Source organism: Dryobates pubescens, chromosome 22 (assembly GCF_014839835.1).
Source record: "Dryobates pubescens isolate bDryPub1 chromosome 22, bDryPub1.pri, whole genome shotgun sequence".
Lineage (NCBI taxonomy): Eukaryota > Metazoa > Chordata > Aves > Piciformes > Picidae > Dryobates > Dryobates pubescens.
In genome coordinates, this window is record NC_071633.1 from 12,352,025 (window position 1) to 12,371,284 (window position 19,260).

Consider the following 19,260-nt stretch of genomic DNA (forward strand, 5'->3'; position numbering starts at 1 on the left):
AGGGAAAAGAAGTGACAGGAAAAACAAAGAGATTTTTATCAGGCTCTCTGTTATTTCTTAATTACTCTTCACACTCTGGCCATTGATTCATGTTTGAAGTGATACATTTCCTTTTACTACACCCACATAATGAGTCTTTGGCTACTCTAGAGAATATACTGCATACCATCTTCCATAGACATATACCAAGATAAGATACACAGAAGTAAAGAAAATCCGCTTAGGCTTCTATTGTAAAAGTGACTGGTTAGTAGTAAAACTCCTATCACCAGTTATTCATTAAGCTGAGATAACATTTTTGTCTACTTTGGAAAAGACTGATTGCAACCTTCAAAGTTATTTGTCCATGTCTGTGGTAAGACAACTAGCACTGCTAGCAGCTTGCATTACAAAGACCAGAACTCAATGAACGTGCAAACGGGAGTCACACTTTTACTACTAGTGATGGGTTACTCATAAATATGGAAATGCCATAGAAACAGGGAGCGTGAAAAACTAGCTTGGCTGTCCTCCATTCTGCTTAACCTGTGGACAGACAAATGCAGCCTTTATGAAAGGTTTGTCAAATCAAATGGAAAAATCTGGAAAGAATAGACTGACAAAAGACCCTTTGGAAAGTTTAGAACACAAGAATAGTCATTTAGCTATTATTTGCAGTTATTAAGTTCAATGGGCAATTTTGGAGATAGATTAGTGAAGGAGTAGTTTTTGTACCTAAGTGATTTGTAGCAGAGTTACTGCAGCATTTTTCGCTTTTGCCTCTTGCTTGCCTCTTACTTCATCCCCACCATTTTCAGGAGACTTTCTCTTTCTTTATTACCATCAAGAAAGACAAAGTAAATGTATCTCATTAACTATTGTAATTGCTGGTATGTCTTTTCATCACTAGGCAAAACTAACACCCACTTGGAAACATGACTTTGACCGGGATGGAAATGCCTGTAGATACACAGTGGCACAAGTGTTCTGCATGGAAGTGTCTGTTTGTCAAGCTGCTTTCATTTCAAATGCTAAACAAATATTATTCAGCTGGGATTTGAGGCTGCATGTCAATGAATGTAAAGGCGGGGAAACTGAGAAAGACATGAGTGATTCATGAAATACTGGAATACTTAAATGAGCTCTAAAATATTTCACCTGAAAGGGTTCTAAAATGTGATAAGTAAATAGTAAGAGGTGGGAATAAACTGTAGCACAGGTTAGCTACATCCATGCAATACTCTGTTATGATAAGGCTTCTATTTTTCCTGGTAAGAGACTCCATTCTCTTCAAAACGTCAACAAGAAGAACCAAAAGGGAATTCCCCAAGGTCAGCTCTGAGGAAACATAAACCTCTAATTCAATAACTCTGCTACTGCACTGAAAAAGGCCTTATTATTGCAACATCCATATGGAGTCAATTGGACATTAATGACTAATCAATCCCTCCTCTTTCTATTCTACTTATAGTGTCACAAGCCATGTTTAGATTAGCCCATTTCCTGCTTAGGATCGCTCAAGATGTCTTTTGTTCTTTCAGGGCTGGCCTGATGGAGGCAGCTTAAACAAACACACGACCCAAGTGGTGCAGGAGTTATAAACTGCCATATGTGAATGAACAAAGGGGCCATACTAAAGCCTTTTGTGGTATTTGTTAATGTTTTTCATCTGAGTTTAAAAAGACCTAATGACTTTGTGGTAAGCTGATGCATGTGGCTCGTGGCTTTGCAAAATGAAGGAAATTCTAGCCAGTTATATATCAGCATACATTTTCCAAAGTGCCTTGTTTTCAGTTTTGGTGGCAGTGAATTTGCTTTTTCAGTACATTTGTTTTACATATGCAAGCAAAATTCTTAATTAAAACACAGCACTTGTTTTCACAAACATCCTCACAACCTGCATATATGTCTTTCCTCGTTTGAAAGTCTAGAACTAAAATTAATACTGAAATATTTTCTCTGTGTGAAATCAACTATTCTCAGCTCTATCAGTGGTAGCAGTTCACTCACCAGTGTTTAAATCTGAATTATTAGCTGAGTCACAATATTTCTAAATAAGATATTAGCATGTTCATGCTCCACAGCCAGCCGTGCCCAGATCTGTGTTACTTAAATTAATGAAAACTGCTAAATGCAACTACTTCCTCAATGGCTTACACAAACCTTTTTGATTTCTTGACCACATTTTATGGCAAAATTAACCCTCATGGAAATATGGTGTGGAAGACTTCTAAAAGAATACAATAATATTTTAAATTACCAGGAAAATTAACTGGATTAATTAGAGTTTAAGGCCTGGTTTAAGTCCTCAGGGACCTACACAGTCCTCTTTATGCTGTGACATAAGAGCATGAGAAGTTACTCTGTGAAGATCCATGAAACATCTAGTTTAACACTGAGATGAAGAAGGAGCCTCTGCTATAAAAAAGGGGAGGTATCTAAATGTCATAAGATTATTCAATCATGTGCCACTTGCAGGCTTCAAGACCCTTCAAAGATGATTAATTAAATGCTAACAACCCCATTCTGACACAGATATTACTGACAGAAGAAATGTGAAACATATTTAAGTTGAAAGTTATTCAGCCTGTTCAATGCAACCAGAAGCAAGGGACTGCCAGCCATAAGACCTAAGTGCAGTCAACATTCCCACGAATGCTATTGTTTCTCTTTGTTATTTCATTTCATGCTCAAATATTGAGAGGCCCATAGAAAGAAAAAACATGGACAAAACTGCCCAGCCCAAGAGAAATGTTGCTGATAATATTGTTAAATATCTGATAAGATCTGTTTATACTGCAAATGGTTGCTTGGTTTTTATTGTTTCGTGCCACCTTTTCTCTTCTTTCCCCACCCAGAAAAACTGTTGTTCTAACAACTAAGCAATTATTCTTACTGCATTAATCCTATTCAAAGTCAAAACAATGCAAACAGGAATGAACAAATCTATTTATCATAAAAATGTTTCCATAAAAGCTTTATTGCCAGCTTTAGAGCTGTTACATAATTTCACATTTCTCCTGCATGACAGTGTCACCTAGAACATCCAGAAAGCATGATACTGATTTAAAACACAGGGATTAATTCTGCAGTCTTCAGTCATCCCTAGCAGGTTTTTCTTAAAAAAAATCCTGCCTGAACATGGGCCACAGGACATGATCCATTCATACTGCAGTCAATGCTTTGTTTTGGTTTAAGATGGAGAAATGACAGACAGGAATTCATCGTAGGGAAAAAAAAAAAAGAGGCAGCCTGACCTCATATTTGATGAGTGTATTGTTCAAGGTGTGGCTGAACATTGGTAATGAACAACTTTGTTTGCCCCTGTGTAGCAAAACAAGGGATTTTATAAGCTTAAATGCAATACAGTTTTATAAAAGGCAACTATGTTTAACAAGAGGAGAAGGGTTTACAAAACCATCTCCCTCAAACTGTGGGAAATTAGTGCAATGCAGAATACTTTGTAAAAGGCTCTAATTCATATTGGAATCACTGCTTTAGTGGTGGGTTTCCTCCATTCAATCTGCAGTTGAATTTGTCACCTTCTATCGTATGCAACATCATTCTTTGCATTGATATAACTAATTTCCTCCATCCACTGTTTGCTCTTCTCACTTGTCAGATCATACCAGTAATTAGATGGCAAAGACCTAGGGCTAGAATACACATATGCCATTTCTTCCTGCCTTTCACGTGAGCTACTGCTATTATAACAATTAATAATATAATTAGTAAATAATACATCATGAAGGAAGAGAAGTAAAAGCAGCATGATAATAGGAGCTGTAAGCTAACAAGGTATGTTAGGAAAAAAACTCTTAAGGCTAAGTTCTCAAATATGCTGCACCTGTGCACTGGGAATTTGTGAGTGAAGCCAGGAAGATGGTTTTACAAACAGGGCAATTTACATGTGGCATGGGGCCTTCCTGCATTTCCTGGGGATTTGCCATGGAATAGGGGCTTGAGTGAAAATTTACAGGTTACACCTTTTAAAAGTACTGCACTTCCTGTGAAACTATCCCTGCCAAATTGAAAATATAATAATTTAATATCTGCAGTTTGTGATGATGCCATTATGCCCATCTCACATACCTTTTGGACAGTGAATTATGTAACTTTACATCAAAGTACAAATTAAGAAAATATTGACCCCCTTGCTGCTGAGTTCTGCACTAAATGATAGAATAGAATAGAATAGAATAGAATAGAATAGAATAGAATAGAATAGAATAGAATAGACCAGGTTCGAAGAGACCTTCAAGATCATTGCGTCCAACACCATCTATCTAATCAACTAAACCATGGCACCAAGCACCCCATCAAGTCTCCTCCTAAACAGCTCCAATGATGGCAACTCCACCACCTCCCCAGGCAGCCCATTCCAATGGGCATTCACTCTCTCTAAGAAGAATTGCCTCCTAACATCCAGTCTAAACCTCCCCTGGCACAGCTTGAGACTGTGTCCTCTTGTTCTGGTGCTGGTTGCCTGGGAGAAGAGACCAGCCCCCGCCTGTCTACAACTTCCCTTCAGGTAGTTGTAGAGAGCAAGAAGGTCTCCCCTGAGCCTCCTCTTCTCCAGGCTAAGCAACCCCAACTCCCTCAGTCTCTCCTCATAGGGCTTGTGCTCCAAACCCCTCACCAACTTTGTTGACCTTGGCATACCTACATGAAGGAAAGGCACATGCTCATAAGGACCTCTCTATTGCTGAGATACTGAGGTTCCTAAAGGAGAAAATAGTATGCAGTATTAAAAAATAGACAGTTGTACAAATAAAGGGGACTTGTCTTAATTTGTATTAATTGCTCATGCTTAGCCAGAATATATGATGTTCCTTCCTTAATATATTCAAAATTCTGCTCCACTACCTGTGCTCCAGGAGGTAGGGAAGAAGGACAAGATTCCATCTTCCTCCATGTAGTATGATACAACAGTGGTTTTCTCTGTCTTTTGAAAATTCCATTGTGCCTGGCAATTTTGTGCTATTTTAGGCAGCTTCAAGTACCTTTTGCAGCACTGGAGCAATACAAAGATACATGCAGAACTAAAAAGGAGGACCATGGTGGGTTTTACACCTGTGGTGTCTGTATATGAGTGTGAAAAAATTGTTTTAAACCATTGGACTACTATATTTAATTTTTCACTGTCTACTTAAAAATAGCTAAGTAAACTGGCTGATGCTTTCAGCATTTGTGACAATTATTTTCTCATAGGCAGAGACTGTCTGTGTAAAACTGCAGCAAACAGTTACTTTTTACAGCCTTGCTCTAAATTCCTGAAAAATGTTTTACTATAGAATGGAAATTATGACAAGGCCTTAACCATAACTGCCCTAATAGGCACCCCTATGTAAAACTCAGGGCATTGTGACAGTGGTTGGTTATACATCATCAGAAATTCTAACTAGAACTTTTTAAAATAAAGGTACTATTCTATGTGAATCAATTACTGTAGCATGGAAACAGTAAATGAGAAAGCCTCATACTTAGCAGTAGGAAAAAAATATCTAAGACTGTTGAAAAATCAAAAGGTAACACTTGTGGAGGACATACAGATTTATTATTCTGAAAGTGAGAAGCATAATGTGTGTGAAATATGAGTGCCCCGAGAGGTATAAGTTTCAATGCTATGAGAAGATCAGTCCACACACCCCTGGCTCAGATTCTTTAGTACTCAAAGTGACAGTTCTTGCTATAAAATGCTATGGAGATGCTGGCAACAACAAGATTCATGAAGTGGTTGCCATCAGAAAAGTGACAGGATGGTTGTTACAAACAGAATGTCTTTTTTCTATCCCAGTTGCAGGCGTTGAGTTACTCCAGGGCTGAGGCACCAAATCTTATTCAACTCAACTGAAACACTGTGCCCAAGGACTTTATCCCAGATTCCTGATCTATTTAAAAAAAAAAAATAAAAATTAAGTGTACCACTCAAGTATCAGGCACAAACTAACAGATTCATGGGTGTTAAAGATGGCAACCACAGGTAATGAAGGCCACCTTTTAATATCTGGCCCTAAGTAACCAAGATAAGTTATTTTATCTTTAAAAAAATCAAGGTATGCTCATGAGACTTTTAATTATTTTTTTCCTCTTATCAAAGACCTGCAACAAGAATTCAGGGGAATAAAATTTCTAGTACTTAAGCTTTCTGCATTCTCTCTGGAAACGCTTCTTTGTTTTCAGACAGCTTTCACTGTTTTCTGATTTTCATCTTTCCCCTCTCAACTGCCATAGCAACTATTACAAATATTTATGTGCGACAAATACTGGCATGGAGAGATATTCTTTCCTCCAGTATTTATGAAGCGCTGTCACAAAAGTAGGTGATGCTTTGTCATGCATGGTGGTACCTGCTGTTTACACCTCTGCATAGGAGGGTGTTAAACAAGTTACCTCACAGGTTTGGATTGTGTTGGCAGCCTGCCAAAATTGATCTGCCTGCAAGTGAACAGTTCCCTTTCACCTACCTTTTCAGTGGCTCACAGTCAGCCTTTCTTTGTTTCCTGAGTTAAGAAGGAACCATGTCACCCGTTTGTGTAAGCAATTACTTACTATTGGTCACATATGGAAATGTTGAGGCACTGAGTATATGGTAGAGGTGCTCCTTTAAGAAAGTGTTCATCAGACTTTTACTTTATAGATTTGCAAAATCCAGGTACTTGTCATGATGCCTGCTCTATCACCAGAGAGGGAGCAAATGAAGCTTTGACAGATGGACAGAAATTTGGAGCTGGACAAGGTGTCAGTTTCTCCTCATCCTTGGGCACCACCCTTCGTAGCTCCTTTATCTCATGGTTCTCCCCACATGGCCAAAACCCCACCTCCTGCATTGCAGAGACTCCCTTTCTCTCCCTAGTTAGCTCATTCCTCTCTTCCACATGATTCCATATTCACTGCTGCTGCTGCCATTGCAGGCTTTCATTGTTCACCACGTTCTGGCAATTGGTTAAACCTGTTACGATGCCTAACACCATTTCTTTCTTCCTCTGCCATTCAATTTCCCTTGCCTTAGTATGGGTAGAATCTCTCCTACTACAACATGCCTTGCAAGCTGGGCTAGCCCAAGCCTAATATGAATGGGAGGTGCTAATTTTATGGATATGAAAGACAGACTGCTGTTACTTGCTGCAAATATTAAGCAATTCATTGATTTAGTATGTTGGTCAGCAAATCCACCATCTGAAATGCTGCAGAACTGGCTTCTTAATGCTGAATAGAAATATGCTCTTTTAAACATAAATGTTAGCTTTTGCTCCCCCAAGCTTGGGTTCAGCTCCAAAATTCCATTCAGACCAAACACTGTGTATATCTGAATTGGAATTAATAAAATCAGGTTGGGGCTTGCTACTTTAACCAGCCTATTACCAGTGGTTATACAGCTTACAGTCCCCACCTGGCTTGCATTCAGCCCTGCTTGGATCATAGTTAAAGATACTGTGGCCAAACAGGTAAGGCTTAAGGCTGTATAATTGTAAACAAAGACTTGGTACATAGAAAAAACACAATCATTAAACCAAGTAATTTACAAATTAAAGACAGCAGGGAGTGAATGGGAAAACACAGGCACAAGTCAGTGAATTTAAGATGGGCTGGTAATAATCCCATGCCAAAGGATAAATATATACATAAATGCAGATAAAGTGAACAGATCCCACCACATTATTTAGAAGTAGCAGGCACATACTTTTCCTCAGAACTATGGTCCATGCTTAACACACACTGGTAGGTTAGTACAAAAAGCAGAAGCAGCAAATGCTAAACCCAGAGTTTACAGAATCAAGAAAACTACTACATAAGAAACAGAAGAAATGAAAATATCAAACCAGAAATCAGAAGAAAAAGGTCTTTGTGTATGTTGTCAAAATATGAGGCCAAATATTTAACTCATAAGTCCCTGATGCTAATATACTAACACAAATGAACATGGAACTAAATGTTAAGTACTAATACATCATTTCCCCCTGCTTCCATTCACTTAAAAATTGAGCTTCACAATCCATCTTTCACTTGGGAAAACAGAGTCCAGAGAAGTTATTTCTCTTTTACAAAAATCACACAGTGAGGCAGTGGCAAAACAATAACAATCATATGTTTCCGTCCTGAGCCCAGGATTCAATCAAGAAAACAACAGTTCAACAGATCCAGTTCTTTGGCAGGAATGGAGATCATGTCTTGATGGAATTTGAATCCCTGACTGTGACTGCTGAAGAAAACCACACTGCAACCTGAGCTAAGGTAAAATCAGTAATTGTCACTGGGAATGTTAGGTCTATTCTGCAGATTTCTACCTTAACATATTTCCTACGAATTTCTAAACCATTTGACCACAAACACAAAAGTAGAAGGATCCATAATCAAAGAACACATTATCCAATTCAAGAAAGCAGCACTATCAACAAAAGCGAGCATCTGTGAAAGGAATACTTTTTCTAGAACTTGATCCCCAAAACATACTGAAATCATACAATGTTCTCAGATAATGAATAACTAAATACCTTACATTTCCCTTCCTGAAGTTTAAAGAGGGCTCACCTAAGGCTCCTGACTATATTCTACACACTCTGATCAGTTGGTATGCATCAATCACGTTCAAAAAGGGAGGTTAGCTAGATTCCAAACTGGGTTTGGTGTGTTCATGACAGGTAGCTGTATTTCAGTACTGAAATCTCAAATGTTCAAAATTATGAAGTTGCCTACAGAAAGAACAATGTTTCCTTTAAACTGATGAGGCCTGGAGGAAAAAAAATATGTTTAGTTCTATAATTGGCTGTTGTTTATAATTCTGCGTGCCAGTCCTGAACATTTATGAGGCTCTCAAATCACGGTTTTGAATTTTGCTAGCTACAAATGTATCATATATTTTAACATGACAGCTGGGATTTCCAGGTAATGATAGAAGTCTAATATCTGTGGATTATTCATCAACAGTGTCACAGTCAGTGGCAATATTTCTGAATACAGTCTGAGCATGATTTTTAATACAGTTAGCCCAGTCCTGCTGGTGGTTAAGGAAGTAATAGAGATGTCAGTTTATGTCATATTTAATATAAAACTCTTGCTGATGATTTTCAGGCCTCCATTCAGATGACAGTTAGGTCATTATGAGTAACATAAGCTTTGACTATGACTTCATGTGCTAGGTCATCTCTGAAAGTACACCTAGTTACCATTAATCTTAAAAAAAAGGTTTCACACACTGGGCAGGGAGAGCAACTTAAGTCTTAAAAGTAATTTTGCAGGATCCTTTCATGTTTGTCTTATAATTGCATAGAGCTAAATTTAAAGACTTTCAAGACTTGTCTTATAATTCATGATTAAAAAAAAAATACACATGTAGCATCAGCTTCTGATCAATGAGCTAGTACTGCAAGCACTCCTAAAATTAAAGGAAAACATGACTCTGATCCTGTCAAGCTGAGATCACCATAATATGTTATAGAAAAGATACAAGGAGTAGAGAGAAATCGTTGCTAGATATTCTTACAAAACACAGAAGTGCACTGGTATTTCTTATAACAAATTATTTGAACCTTAAAGTCTGTATCAGATGTGTGGAAACCAGAAGCACTTTGCCAATTTGCCTGTTGGGATGAGGCAGATATGTACCATGTCTCTGCACACTTCAGTTTCCTATGGAAAGGCAGGTGTGCAGGTTGGCAGGGAATAGAACTGCGTCTGCATAGTCTCCCTGGTCTAGATCAATCAGGGAGGAATGCAGCCCACAGTGCACTTCCACCCAGTTTATAGTCAGCAATGGGACTAAATTTGGAGTCCTTGTCTCAGGAATAAATCTCTTACAGCACTTCTCCCCCCAGAAAAACTCCCACAAAAAAACCCCTCTGCAAATAGTCAATATAGCTACACTAAATGTAGTACATTTCATAATTCTGAAGTCCTAATTCTGCTGATGTGAGTAAAACTATCCAACAGATCTAACAGCCACACACTCACTCTGTCACAGCGACACTGAACTACTGATGGAAAAACACACGGAGTCAAAAGTTGGCCATCAATACTTCAGTAATCTTTGTTTTCTGTATGACTGTGTTATTTGTGTAAAAGCATACAATAGATCACATAAATATTATCTAAAGATATCTAAGGCAACCCATGCTCAAATGATATCTAAAAAAATGGAAAAAAATGTTTAAGTAATAATGACAAAAGAGAAAGGAAAATGTAACACGCTGTCTTCGAAGAGCATGGCTATTAGAAACCTTTGATATTCAGCTGAGATTGTGACCTTGGCAACACTCTAAAATGCAACAAGCGTCCCAATTGCTCATTGATTTTAGGGACCTGCACTTTGGGGTACTGTTTGCATCAGGTATTTCCACCTCACCCACTGAACGTGAGCATAGTTCATACAACCTCCTTGGGCAACCTGTTCCAGTGTCTCACCACCCTTATGGTGAAGAACTTCTTCCTAAGGTCTATCTCCCCTCCTCTAGCTTGGATCCATTCCCCCTAGCCCTGTCACTACCTGACACTTGTAGGCCCCCTTCAGATACTGGAAGGCCACAAGAAGGTCTCCTTGGAGCCTTCTCTTCTTCAAACTGAACAGCCCCAACTCTCTCCACCTGGAATCAAGCTCTGGAACCAGCTGCCCAGGGCAGTGGTTGAATCACTGTCCCTGCAGATACTTAAAAGCCATGTAGAGGTGGCACCTAGGGACATGGTAGGGGGGGGGGGGGGGCGGAAATAATAAAAAAAAAAAAGAGTAAAATCTGACATGTACCATTAAGGTGCTAATCTCTTTCTGAATATTATTTGTAACACATAGCTGATGAGCTTCAGTCATCATCTTATCTTGTTGTTTTGGAGGCCTTCAATCTCATCATAGAATAATAAAATTGTTTAGATTGGAAAAGACTTTTAAGATCATTGAGTCCAACCACCATGGCCATTAAACCAAATCCCAAACTGCCATGTCCACACATCTCTTGAACACTTTCAGGAAGGGTGATGATGTCAAAATACGTTAAAGAAAAGGGGGGGGGGCGGGCAAAAAAACATGTCAGCGTGTGCTCCTGATGCTCATGTCAGTTCCACATAATAAACTAATCATGATATAAATCCAATATATTTTGCTGAATTCAATTTGAAAGTGAACTGTTCCACTGTATGGATGATTAGATACAAGAACATCTTGGACCTGAACCTGAAGTTTCTCTATTACCTATTAGTCCTTTCCTAAAATGCTTTGAAATTCAGGGACTTTTTGTTTGCCAAGAGACTGAGTGGTAGGGTTCCAACTTTTCTATGCTTTCTCTTCTAATGCATCATAGGGCAGAGAGGACACCAATCACATCCACTTCCAGAACATGCATGGTAACCCTGCTAGGGACTAAACTCATTCTTGATGAACTCATAATTTCCACTTGTGGCTTGATACTCTATGCCAGACATATAGAACCAAATGAGTGAAAAAGCACAGAAGGTTTATATAATGAAAGAGACATTTTCATATAGAAAATGTGAAATACTTTTCCTTTATCATCTGACAGCTGCCTGTCAGTAAAATTGTGCTTCCAGTATCTTGAAGAGTTTGTGAGTGCACTGATGGGTAGACAGCTCTAACTTCCTTCAAATCTTTAAAATCCATATCCTTAAAATCCTGCTAAATCCTTAAAATGTGGTAAATAAATAAATAAATACATACATATATGTATATATTGCCTTGCTGAGATAATTTCTCAGTGTTTTCTACACTTTCATTAGCAGTATAAACCATAAATGATTAATTGACAGCTGCTCAGGGAAAAATTAGTTGTGTTGTAGAAGGTCTTAGAGGGCTACATAGTCATGTATGTGCCCTTTGCTATCAGCTTACTACCAGCTCACAAAACCACAGAGAAATCATTCAAGCATTACCCTAGGATCCAAGCTAGACAGTGCATATAACAATTGCAGCATTTTATCCATACCCTTCTATGAAGCAGCGTTCAATAATCCGTAGTCAAAAGTGCAACTCACCTTCTGCATCTTCTGGCCTCGTAAGATCAATGACACCAGGGCCCAGTTTTCCATCTTCATTGGGTTTCCCTGTTAACTGTGGACCTAAATTTTCAAACCTTGTTCTTTCCTGGAAAAGAATTAAAAAAGTAGACTTAATGCTCTATGTAAGTTAGTTCTCATTATATGCCTGTGCATATGTGTACACGCTGATACATGCCTTATTTTTAAAAATCTGAATAAATAATGAGTGCATTTAATTAGAATGCTAACTCAGGGACAATTTTTTACAGAATCTGAGTGTTTGCATTTATGAAAATCAGTTTTAAATATGAAACATATCGAAACTTTGAGGTTATTTTGATCTGCACTACCATAATGCATAAACGATTGTACATGCAAATACAAAACACTCTTGGCAGCAAGTGATGCTGCTCAATGCTGCTCACTTTGCCTTTCCACTTATTTTCTAACTTCAACTGGAAAAGACAATCAACATTTGCAAAACATGAAAATTCTGAAGTTGAAAGAAGAGTTTGTATTAAAATATACAGCTAATTTAATGAGAAAAGCACTTTTTCCCTATGTTGAGATTCAAGTTTGCATTCATACCTCTGAGACAACACAAGCCTGAATTTTATACAAGAAGTTTTCAAAGACAAGTGTTTGAAAGAAGGAATAACAGATGACAGAAGTGATATTGTTATTTTGTCTAGGAATTTAAATTGTATCTCTGTGGAAAGGAAACCTAAGAAGTTTTGTTATTTTTTTAAATAAAAAAATAAAGAAAAATGTACACTCCTAGAAAACCAGAAAGCTTTTGAGAGCTGGGGGCCTCTATAGGAAACCTGGAACTAGAAAGTGGAAACTGAAAGTTCCTCAATCAATTGCTGGACAAGGGCACTGTAAATGACAGCGTAATATTGTCCCACAACAGTAGTCTCTGTAGTGCTGTGTATCAGTAGCTAAGCATTCACTGGTTATCATTAATTTAGTGTTCTCATTTGAAGGAACATAGCATGTTTTCCCTCTTGCCTTGTTGTTACCTCTTCAGACTAAACTTGGCATTATGTTATACTTGTGAATGAATGAAACCTTGTTGTTCATTACTATGAAACAATATTAAATGTCATGTCAGCTTGAATTTACAGACGTGAAATACCAGCTTTCAGCTCTACGAACAGTTTCTTCATGTTATGCTTAATGCATTATGCAGAAGTAGAGTGCTGATTGCTGTTCAGTCTATTGTTCAATGACCTAGTTCTCTGCTGAGCGTACTAGACATAGGAAGAAAACATTATGAGTTTCTCTCCCATAAGACAGTTAGAAACTTGGGAACATTCTTAAGGACAAAACATACTTGATGGCCTTGACTGCTCATTTGCTCCAGCTCCAAGTACTTATGCTTCCCAATGTGATTATTTTTCTAGTATCATTATCTTACAATAATAAAACCCCACCAGGTCAACAACTAAGGAATTCTTTTGATTCTTCATTCTTTTGATTCCTTCAGACATGGCTTTTTCAAATGATTTTCTGTTTAATTTGCAGAGAAAAACAAGAAAGCATAACCTGACACTGCATTTGCCACAACAATGCTGAGGCGCTGCAGGTACTAAATGCATTTCTAAAAGGTCCTCAGAGCCTTCCCGTTGTCAAACAACATAACTGTGCCTTTTATATTTGGTTAACTTCTCGTTTCCCTCTGTAAAATCTGTAGTGGATGAAGGAGCTTACCTATATAAAGGAACTCAATGAGAAAAGAGATAATTTCAAGTGCAATGTGAATCTGAAAAGGCACAGAAATAGGAGAGGCCAAATATTGTACTGAAAGATGTGCAATATAACACCTGAATCATCAGGATGGGATCTGTTTTACTGGTAGACAGAAATAAAAAATAAGTTTGTCAAGGATTCAGCGTTCCACTGCTAAGGGATGATTTGCAGTTGAGATAAAAACAAAGATCTGTACTAAGAAAACACCTTTTGGCACATATATTGTCTCTTCCTGCACTAAAAGCTTTTTCTTAAGGTTGTTAAAACTGCACCTGCAGTATACATGGAAGAACAGCCTTTAGGAGTGTTTCAGAAGAAGGAGAAACACCTTTCTGCTTTAAAAATCAACAGACATTGCTATGTATCAATATGCACATTTGGAATATCTTTCTAGTCATTCATTCTCTTTGATTTTGCAGAGAATATTCTGTTACCAAAAAAAATAAATAAATAAAAAAGAAGAAGAAGAAAAAAGAAAGTTTCTGAAAGAATATCAATATTTTGACATGGAAAGAGAAAAGAGAAAATTACATGATAAGGTTCAGGAACAGTAAAATGAAAGCACTTATGACACAAAAATACCTGCTCTTGCCAAACAAAGGACCTGTACTTATAGTTATTTCACAACCCCCTCCTAATTCATTAAAGGCTGTAACAAAGTTGGCTACATTTAAGTCTCTGAAAATGCCTTTTATAGTCTTTCCTTTGCTTGCCTTTTTTTTACTGAAAATAATCTTTAAAGTGATCATAACAAAAATTTCAGTATTTGCATTGGGCTTTGGCAAATTCAGGTAACTGTAAAAAAATATAAAGATGTTCCTCAGTACTAATAATCCTTTACTAGTAGGTGCCTTTACAATTCAATGAAATACAATCAATTTGTATGGCATTTATTATTAGGGAGAGGACTTGTCACACTTGGTTCCAGTCCATTCTTGTAGGAGTTGTCTTTGCTCCCATCTTGATTTTTTTTCTAAAAGAGGATACTTGCACTAAAAATCCTTAAAAAATACAACTTTTTCCTAGTGTGAGCAAGGTTCTGTACATAATACTCTTATATGAACAAAAAAATAAAAAGACTTACTTCATTAAAAGGAAATGCCTATATATAGCTATACTAACAAACATGCTACCTGCACATACTCCCCATATGTACTGGATAGATTGATACCTCCCTAACCTACATTAACAGAAAATGTCGATGAGTGTCTAATTATGTGCACTGCTATGGAGAGTGCAGGTGTCTTGTTTCCTGTGGGGGAAAAAAAAAGGCATTTTGGACTTTGTTTTGAACTGAATTTTTTTTTTTTTTATAGGCCATAGAGCTTGTATTGCATAGTTGCATCAAGTTTTCCCCTTTGAATTTCAGAAGACCGGCCTAGGATATGGCACTTGACAAGCCTTTCTCACTACCAGATCAACACGATCACTTGGAGTTTATGCTAGAAACTGAAAGCTCTTCTCAGACCCGTCAGATCCTTTATGCTTCTTTATATGTTGAGCACACAGTAAAAAAATAACCACTTCTTTAAAATGAGAAAAAGAAGAGGAAAAAAAAGATTCTTCTTAGCAGCCAAATCTTAATTTTTCATTCTGTGATACAATTAGGCACTTATTTATGCGTTGTCAGTCACAAACATGTAGAAAACGTAAAAGTTATTGAAGAAATTAAAGTCTGCTCAACTGTCTTGCAGGACTGTTGGTTCTCTAAGTGCTTTGAAATTATGATGTATGAGGTAGATGTTGCATATTAAATAAAGATATTTAAATTATAAAGCCCCCGTTAGTGAGAGCTGATGAATGTTAAATGTTATGAGCCACAAGGCTGTGGCATCCATCATATTCACATATTATCACAGCCAGTGATGGAGCAGCCCCAGTGATGACAGATAGACTGCTAGATAGTTATCCCTTATTTCCAGAGTCGCCAAGCAAGCCTTTCAACCCCTTTGGCATTATTTTTAGCTTTGCATTAAATTAGCAACTTCTCCGTCACGTTCTGGCAGAAAGTATCAATTCTTTCTTCACACGTGGAAGGTAAAAGAATGGTTTAGTGAAGCAAGGAATAAAGGACAAGGAAGCAGTAGCCCCTGCCTCTGACAAGGCTGCAAACTTCAAATGACTAGAAACAAATATAAAATTGTGATCTTGTGAAAGAACAGCAATGAAACAGTAAGCACACAATAATGGCTTTTCTCTGCACTTAGATAAAAGCTGAATTTTTGATGTGCACAGTATATTTTCATAAAATTTTATATACTATGTTTTATACACTTATTGGCTATTCCATAATAATGTGTGTGCTAACAGTAAAATTGCTCTTAAATTTATGTGTGTTATTTATACGTTCCCACATAACAATGCTTTTTGTTGTAAAAAATATTCTGTTTATTAATGTAACTTTACAACCACTGCATCCAAGATCCGTGGTAAATTAATGACATTTTTATTATTTTATAGTGTCATTAAATTTTTACTGATCACTCCATCAAACAGAAGCAATAAAGGCCATAATGCAAACTGGGACACTTAGATCAGGGGAGCAGGAAGGCATTCCATATAGTCTGAAGTAAACGGCTTGCTATAAATGATATTTATACCATCTTTAAGGATGTGAGAATACTTGGACAAGTTTGGCAAAACTGTTTCTGTAGTACTGTGGATTGTGTACTTAAATAACAGTTTACTTGCCAGCAAGACATTTCTTTTTTATCAAACCATATGCGAGAAGATGACTGATTGCATCCATCTCTTGAAAAATAATATATGAAATGTAATAACAAACTGGGCACCCCTCCCTTCTGGATAACCAAGACTGATCTGACTATACCCATGCCTCAAATTATTTCAACATGCTTGCTTTTTCCACATCTGAAATGTATGCTCAGTCTGAAATGGAAAATGGCATGCATGCTGATCATTGTGTAAAAGATTTAAAATACGTACACTTTTTGCAAACAAATACTTTTTATTCAAGTAGACATGTTTGGACAGTGATGTAATACCCTTTATTTCAATGGTCTAGCATGGAAGCAGTTACCAATGTTAATTTAAAGAGCCAGTTTCTAGAAACTGAATTAATATGGGTCATTCACAGAAGCCACAGAGCATGAGATTGAAGGGATATTGTTTCTTCTGAGGACAGTACTTTAGTTAGAATGACTACAAATAATTATCACATGTTGTCTCTATGTATGGAATGTATTTCAGTTGAATTATTCCATAGTCACTGTTGCAGTAGCTTATTTGCTAACTCTGATCTATTCCCTTCATGTACCATGGACAGTAAACAACAGGCAAATAACTTGCTGTACTCAAAACGACATAAACAGGACATTTTCAGCAGAACATGGAGAAAATTATTCCCAGAAGAGAATAAGGAGGAATCACAAAACCTTTTGATTCACCTCTGGAAAGTCAAGGTACAAATGTCCCAAGGTTTTTACTTTCTTCTTACTACTTTCAAATGGGTAGTTAAATTACCCTCCACTTAGAATCTTTTGCAACATCTTGGCACAGCAGGGATAATTACAAATTGACTTTCAGCCTTATCTCTGGGTATTTTAGTTATTACGGGTGGGAAGTTTAAACATTAACCTTATTACAACAATGTCAATCATCCTACTGGTGTGCAGGCATGCAACTGCTGGAATTCTTTGGATGGCAAACTAGATAAACACAATAGTGGCATTATTGTTACAATTAAAAGCAAGGCCTTTGATTTTAGAGAACTGTGGTGAATATCTAGAACTGTTTTTCACATGGTAGCAGGAGCAATTGCTCCAAGAAACTAAAGAAATTACATCAGCAAAGTAGGGAAAATTATTGTAAGAATGCTGATATTAGATACTACAAGATACAAAGTATGTATTTTCCAATTACTGATTTACAGGTTGCACAAATGGATATCTTGAGTTCTGGGATGTTGATGTGTCTTGATCATACTTTTATTTTCTATGTAAGTCAAATATCAAATTCAAGGACCTCAGCAACCAAAGAGAGACAGTTAAGTGAATTTTCACCCCAATATACTGCCATTTTCAGGTTTTGAAAGGCCCTATATTGTTCATAAACTGTTCTAGTACTCTTTTTGTTTGCTGAACATACAGTGTGGACTAGCATCCCCCCAAGGGACTAGAAATTTGTGTGACACTGCAGTGCCTCAAAGCAAACAGCTTGATTTAAATGATGTGCGGAGAGAGAAGTCATCAAGTCTCCTTTTATATATATTCTTCCATCTTAAAGCATAGCTGAAAAGTGAGAGATTAGAAGTGGATAACAGGGAATTTACACTAAAATGTATCTGCCTGACTGGCAAGCCTCAGCTGGCTTCCACGTGTCACTGTGACATATGAAAGACCATCACAAGCAGAAAATACTCCAAAGTTGCTCAGCAACTGAATTTCATAGTGATTGTCATGATATGGGACTTTCTTCTTTTAAGACTCAGGCTCTGGAGTCAAAAAATGAGAATTGCAATTTTATGAAAATTTGAAACATCTACCAAAAAGGTTTGAAACTGGAGTGCTAAAGGCAAAAAAATAAATCAGATAAATAAATGCAACTCCAGTCAGCCTACTTGTAAATACTCTCTAGCTAAAAATTTTGGAATTCTGATGTGAAGAATCAGAATTCGCAGCACCTCTGGTTAGTGTAAGCAGTAGCCATCTTGATGTCTGAACACAAATAAGAAAGATTTAGATTAACTCCCTGATTATTTGGAGCATTCATCACATACCAATTAGTCAATAGACTTCAGTGCATTGAAGCTTGCCTATTGAAATTAGTGTATGAATTCACAAATATTATTTTTTGAAGTTACATAAAAAAGGACAGAAAGCAAAAGTTTCCACTTAACTAGGACGCCCTCTACACACAAAGTACCCATAACTATTGCCACGCTTGCAGGCACTCCTAAACTATGGATCCACACTGGTTAGATTACTTTCAACAGGATTACTGCACTTACTGAGCCCCCTTAACCAAATGCTTTATGTCTTTGTTCATATGGTTTTAATATGGTTTTAACCAATTGCAAGGTTATTTATAAGTTTGCAACTCCCCAGTAGTTACAGTTACGAAGCGTTCAGACTTAAGCATATCCAGTTGTGTGGTAACCCAACTACTGCTTTCATGCGGTTTCCAACATTTTATTCATGCACAAAGGCATGATGCATCGCTGTATCTGAGAACTCTTTGATTAACTCTTTGTTCCAGCAGCAAATCCATACAGTAAAATCACACATCAACTAGAAGGTAAGGACTTCTTAAAATGAAAAATAAGCAAAAGCACACAAGCTGTGGAATTTCACCTAAAAGTGACGAGATGTCATTAGTCCTTGAAAAACAAAGGGAGAATCAATTAAATTAACAGCTGGTAAATGAAAAGCAAACAAAAGGAGTTACTACTTTACACTCTGCGTAATATGGCTATAGAATTCACTAGAGGTCAGAAAGAGTCCAAAGCTTGGGCTGTCATTTGTTTTTAAAAGTGCTGCATAATTTTATGACTGTTAATAACATTTGTAGTAACACATGCTAAGATAATCA

The 19,260-nt window shown here is 37.2% G+C and overlaps 1 protein-coding gene across 9 annotated transcripts in view; it reads right to left on the minus strand.

Moving 5' to 3' along the window:
- SOX6 (SRY-box transcription factor 6) overlaps positions 1-19,260 on the minus strand; it is a 356,106-nt gene that overhangs the window by 16,569 nt on the left and 320,277 nt on the right. For all 9 annotated transcript variants that reach the window (XM_054171552.1, XM_054171551.1, XM_054171548.1 and 6 more), the window contains one exon: positions 11,956-12,064. In XM_054171552.1, the coding sequence (XP_054027527.1) occupies positions 11,956-12,064 (109 nt within the window). The remainder of the gene's footprint in view (positions 1-11,955; positions 12,065-19,260) is intronic.